Source organism: Calliphora vicina, unplaced genomic scaffold (assembly GCF_958450345.1).
Source record: "Calliphora vicina unplaced genomic scaffold, idCalVici1.1 scaffold_93, whole genome shotgun sequence".
In the NCBI taxonomy this organism is placed as follows: domain Eukaryota; kingdom Metazoa; phylum Arthropoda; class Insecta; order Diptera; family Calliphoridae; genus Calliphora; species Calliphora vicina.
The window spans coordinates 11,286-17,482 of record NW_027052621.1 but is presented as its reverse complement, the minus strand read 5'-3'; the positions used below and the strand labels follow the sequence as shown (position 1 = coordinate 17,482).

Here is a 6,197-nt window from a genome sequence, read left to right as displayed (position 1 = left end):
CCGAACAGGTAAATCGGAACCAGTCGAAACAGACACAGGTGGACACGATTTTAGATTTTTACGGGACCGTTTGTGGTTGCTGGTATTTTGTTTGCGGTCCGAGTGTAACAGAGTGTTGTGATCACCCTGACAATTTCGGCATTTCGAGGTACTGGGGCATGCATTTCCAAGATGGGAATGGGCTAAACATTTAGAGCAGTACCGATGTAAAACCACCATGCGAAGGCGCCGTTCAAAACTCATGCTCAAAAATACACGACAAAATCGTAATGGGTGATACTTCCTACAGAGTCTACATTGACGCGATGGATCATTAACCCGACCATTCATATTCGAACCCGTCACTTCCGTTGGTGCCGCATTAGGAGCGGATACGGAACTTGTAGCTATGACTGCTGCTGGTTGGGCAGCAGGTTCCGAAGTAGTAATAGTAGTAGTAGTTGTCGACGATGATGTGATAGTAGTTGACGACGATGCTGTTGAAGTCGCAGGGGATGTGGTAGGTACCTCAATAGAGACGGGTGACAACGTTGCCGATGGCGCAGGCTCCGAAATCTCCATTGCCTCGTCGTAGTCGAGCAAACCATCGTCGAATAAGTTGGCAATAGATTCCATATTTCTATGAAGCAATAGAGATTTTTAAAGAATTACATCGAAAGTTACATTTAATTGGTCAGAATGACCAATTTAGTTATGGGTCGTTTTACAATACCATTTGTAGTCCGTATGTCCGCGACTCTAACGTGTCCGTCGCTTCCCGGATAAACCTTCAAAACGACACCTAAACGCCAAGAAGTGGGAGGTAGTTGTTCGTGACGAATTACGACAAGATCATTAACCTGAATAAATACTCTTTCCTCCATCGTTCGCAAAATTGTTGAGTAATAGCTTTCATTTTCCGAAACCGGTTAACTAAGCTTATCGGCGATTCTAATGTTGGAGGCTCTGGGGGTGCTAGTAAGGGCGAACCAATCAAAAAATGTCAAGGGGTCAGAGCAACTGGCTCCTGAGGATTATCCGTCATGGGACATAGCGGACGGGAATTTAAACACGCCTCGATTCTAGCCAGAATAGTGGAAAGCTCTTCAAAGGTATATTTAAAGGCTTGAGCTTGTTTTCTAAAGTGAAGTTTAAAACTCTTCACACCAGCTTCCCAAAGACCACCCATGTGGGGAGCGCCGGCTGGGATAAAACGCCATGAAACGCCTTGAACTCCATAAGAAGAGCATATCAGAGACTGACTTTCCTTAAGAAATGATTTAAAATCCTTTTTTAATTGACGCGAAGCACCCACAAAATTAGTGCCATTATCGGAAAAAATCGTATTTGGACAACCTCGACGGGAAATAAAACGCTGAAAAGCTGCCATAAAGTTTGGCGTTGACAAATCTGATGTAGCCTCTAAATGAATTGCTTTAGTTGAAAAGCAAACAAAAATGCAAACGTAGCCCTTAGTGATCTTGCAAGCTCTACCAGTAAAACTTTTGATCTCAAAGGGACCAGCGAAGTCAATCCCAGTATTAGTGAAAGGTCTATTAATAATTGTCCTCTCAGGTGGAAGAGCTGCCATAATCTGGCTGCACGCTCGTTTACGGTCAATTATACACCATTTACAACGACTTATCACTCCACGAATTTTACATTTCAAACGTGGGACCCAAAATTCCATACGAAGTATTCGCAGCACAAATTCTATTAAAAGTAATGTAAATCTACATGAATACGGTAATATAATAGGGTGCTTTTCGGAGTAGGTTAAAGTCGGCGACTTTTCCAAGCGTCCATTAAGTCTCATCACCCCATTTTCATCCAAAAAAGGGTTCAGTGTGAGAATAAAACTTTTCGAAGGTAAAAGTTCTCTCTTTAGAAGACACCGGTATTCATCGTAAAAATATCGCTTCTGAGCGACTTTAGCCAAATGTAATTTAGCTCTTCTTATCTCAGAACTACCAATATTAAAATTTTCGTACAAGTTACGACCTGATTTGTGAGAGGGATGGCTGTTATAAAAGAATCTCAATATATAGGATATTATTCGAAGAGCCTTATCCAAGTGAGAATAATTCGCAAGAATATCCTCATAAATATCGTTTCCCGTCACGTCTTTAAAAAACGACGCATGTGTTTTAACACGACATTCAATATCCGTGTCAAGTGAGGAAAGATTGGAAATTTTCCATTCATTCTTTTCACGGCGAAGCCATTCTGGACCATACCACCAAAGAGAATTTGTCGCAAGCTCGCTAGGAGAAATTCCGCGACTACCTAAATCCGCAGGATTGTCCTCAGATCTAACATGGTACCAATTGTGATTACCTACATTCTCCTGAATTCTACAGACTCTATTTGCAACAAATGTCGTCCAAGTACTAGGTGTCTTTTTCAACCATGACAGGACTATTGTAGAGTCTGTCCAACAATAAACATGATCTATCTGAATATAAATCTCGCGAAGTACAGTTTTCAATAATTCGGAGGCAAGTACTGCACCACACAGTTCAAGGCGGGGCAAAGAAATTGATTTTATGGGAGCTACCTTAGTCTTCGAAGTAAGCATATTGGAGTAAATCTCCCCACTAGAATTTCTTACACGAATGTAAATTACCCCCGCATATGCCTTTTCCGAGGCATCAGAAAAAACGTGTAGTTCGACAAACGAATTGGGAGTATAATGAACCCATCTAGGAATTCTAATTTTATTTACTTCAAGGTAAGTAGATACAAATTTCTTCCATTCATTCTCCGTTGCCAGTGGAAGTTTATCATCCCAGTTAATATTATCAAGCCATATCCTCTGCATGATAATCTTCGCGACTATGATGACTGGGCTTAACCAACCCACTGGGTCAAATAATTTCGCAATAGTAGACAACACTTCCCTTTTTGTATACCCAGATTTATGTGGAATAGTATTCACTCTAAAATAAAACGAGTCCAGTTGAGCGTTCCACTGTATACCTAAAGTCTTTGAGCCACTAGACTCAACGAATTCCAGTAATTTAGCGTCTACTAAATGGTCCAAAGGAATGCTGTCTAGAATTGTCTGTTCTTTCGAGGTCCATTTCCGCAATTCAAACTTTGCAGAAGATAAAGCTGCTATCAGCTGATCCCTAGCGATCACTGCAGTCGAAATATCGTGAGTTCCAGTTAAGACGTCGTCGACGTACATACAATCACGCAAAATGTGCGCAGCGAGAGGGTACTGCTTTTCCGTATCGTCCACCAGTTGCAAAAGTGTCCGAATTGCAAGGTACGGTGCGCAATTAACGCCAAATGTTACTGTCTGCAGCTCATAATCCCTCACTTCCTCCGTCCGATGGTTCCTAAATAAGATACGCTGGAATGAAGTATGTGTGGGATCCACCCGTATTTGTCGATACATTTGCGTAATGTCACAGTTAAAAACGAACCTAAAAAGTCGCCAGCGAAGAATTAGTAGTACTAAGTCCGCTTGTAAAGTAGGTCCAACATAAAGACAGTCGTTCAAACTTATTCCGTTCGATGTTTTATGTGAGGCATTGAAAACTACCCTCAATTTTGTTGTCTTACTATCAGGCTTCATTACTGGATGATGTGGCAAATAACAAGAATGTAAAGTTGTTGAGGACACAGGTCTCATGTGGTCTAAATCTAAATATTCCCTTACGACGTCGTCATAAGTTTCCTTAATTTCGGGTTTACGTTCGAGAGATGATTCATTCCTAAGATATTGTCCTATCACGCTAGGCCTAGACGTTCCCAAAGACAATGTCTCAGGAAATTCTAATTTAAAAGGAAGGGCGACTACGTATCTCCCATCAGAACCACGACAAGTTGTGGCCTTATAATTTTCCTCACAATATTTATCAAAGGGAGATAGAATTTTTCTTTTCGGAGTCTCCTCAAGTTCCCAAAACTTAAGAAGATTTTGATTAAGGGTATCCTCCTCAGAAAAATCGACCTTAGTGGAATAAACTTGTATTGAAGACTGTTCAATTGGACCGGTTATTAACCAACCAAAAATGGTATTTTGAGCTAACAGGGAACCCAAAATATTCCTACGAATTTCCCCCAAAAGAATGTCAGGATAAAGATCCGCTCCAATTAAAATATCTACTGGACGACAGTCAAAGAAATTTACGTCAGCTAGCTGAATGTTAGGCAAATAATCCTTTATATACGATGGGATCGTAAAAGACGGCAAATTGCCCGAAATATCCCGAATAACAAGAGCCATTGTTTGTAATGTTCGCGAAGAATCAAGAGGAGAACCAATATGAATCGAGCAAATCTTCCTCGTAGTAGCTGAAACAGCCTGGTTAATTCCAGAAATACGAGCATTCGTAGAATTCGTAGGAAGTTTCAAACGGTTTTGTAAACGTTCTGAGATAAAAGTCGCTTCAGAACCTGGATCAATAAGTGCCCTAACGGGGTACGTGATACCCATGTGAAGAAGATTCACCATAGCAGTACCTAGGAGGACAGATCTATGTTCAGCAGAATGAAATACCTGCCTGTTAAAAGGCGTAGCAGAATTATTACCGTGAGTAATGTTTCCTGTCGCGGAATTGTTAGCATTAGAACCACTCTGTAGAGAAGAATTCACTGGTATGGAGTTACTGGTTCGTGAAACCGAAGTGCTCGGACCAAAATTAATTGAATTATCATAACCATTCGGCAGAGAAGAATTCACTGGTATGGAGTTGTTGGTTCGTGAAACCGAAGTGCTCGCACCAGCATTAATTTCCGAAGGTTCAGTTGATGGCTCTTCACGATGTAACATGGTATGATGGCGTTTATTGCAAATGGTACAATTATGTTGACTACCACAATTCCTCATCATATGTACTTTAGACAAACAATTGATACAGCAATTGTTCTTCTTAACAAGCGCAAATCTTTCAGAAACAGATAATTGCTTAAACCGGAGGCAAGACCGTAACATATGAGTTTGTTTTTTACATAATGGGCAAAACCTATTCGAAGCAGAGGAGTTATTTTCCAAAGCGTTTGTCGATGAAGAGGCATTCGTATGATGTGACTTAACTTTATGCCCGGAAGGCCTAGTTGAGTTATCTGGACCCCTTAAGTCACGAACGCAATCTAAAGTCATGGCTCTTTCCGCAAGAAATTTGTCCAACTCCTTCCAGAGTGACATAGCCGACTTATTTTTTATGCTCTGTACCCACAAATTAACAGTTAGAGATGGCAATCGCTGAATGCAAATGAACACTAATATCGGATCCCAGTTCTGGGTAGGAATATCATACGTTGACATAGCAGAAAGGCACCCATTTATACCCCGTTGAAGTAATTTCAACTCGGAGCTTGATTCCTTATCTAGATAAGGAAGACCGAAAAGCCTCTTGAGCTGGTCGTTGACCAATAATCGTGGATTATCGTATGTATCGCTCAAGTTTTTCCATGCTATGTCAAATCCTTCATTAGTATGAGGACATTTAGAAACAATTTCCCGCGCTTCGCATTTGGTCTTCTTTAGCAGATGACACAAGCGTTCAATATTACTAAGGCGTAAGTTCTTAATATAAATCGCGGTAAAGAGGTCCCTAAAAGTTGGCCACGAAACAAAATCACCTTCAAAATCATCGATATCGCAAGGGGGAAGAAGCATATTATGGCCAGTGTTGTCAATAGAATGAGCAGTATTAACGTCCGGACTAGAAGGTTTCATAGTCGCCTTCTGTTGGAGGTTAGATAGCTTCTCATTTATTGCACCTAAGCGTTAAACGTAGCCTCATATTTCGATTCCGCCGCTTCAACATCAGTTGTGTCAACAAGATCTGAGCTTTCCAAATATTTAAGGCACTCTTTATAAACTGGCTTAATATCCGCCCAAATCGAAGTGATTTCCCGACCACGAATTTCCAAAGTGAAAACCGAATGAGTATCATCGCGCATTTCGACAAAAGCAGTAGCGAATTTAATAAGAGCGTCGGACTCTCTAATAAAATTATCAAGAGGTGTGGCAGACATTTTCGAATTAAAATTTAATTAAAAATAATAAAAAAAAAAATATAATCTATAATTCTTTTTTTTTCCTTTATGTCACGAAAAAAAACAATAAAAATATTAAAATGTATTTAAATATTGCAAACAATTTTATTTCCTTGTAAAAAATCCAAAAAATAATAATTACGATTAAAAAATCACAAACTTATTATGTCGCGACTATACCGGACAGTAGAGTGACTAATGTA

The 6,197-nt window shown here is 40.1% G+C and overlaps 1 protein-coding gene across 1 annotated transcript; it reads right to left on the bottom strand.

Annotated features, from left to right (window-relative positions):
• Window positions 1-982: 982 nt before the first annotated feature.
• LOC135963072 (uncharacterized) lies at window positions 983-5,671 on the bottom strand. Its single transcript, XM_065514848.1, has one exon. The coding sequence runs from the start codon at window positions 5,669-5,671 to the stop codon at window positions 983-985; it is 4,689 nt and encodes a 1,562-aa protein (XP_065370920.1).
• Between the last annotated feature and the right edge of the window lie 526 nt (window positions 5,672-6,197).

What these genes read in the sequence shown, in the direction of transcription:
- LOC135963072 (XM_065514848.1), bottom strand. Translation starts at nt 5,671, where the DNA reads ATGAAACCTTCTAGTCCGGACGTTAATACTGCTCATTCTATTGACAAC.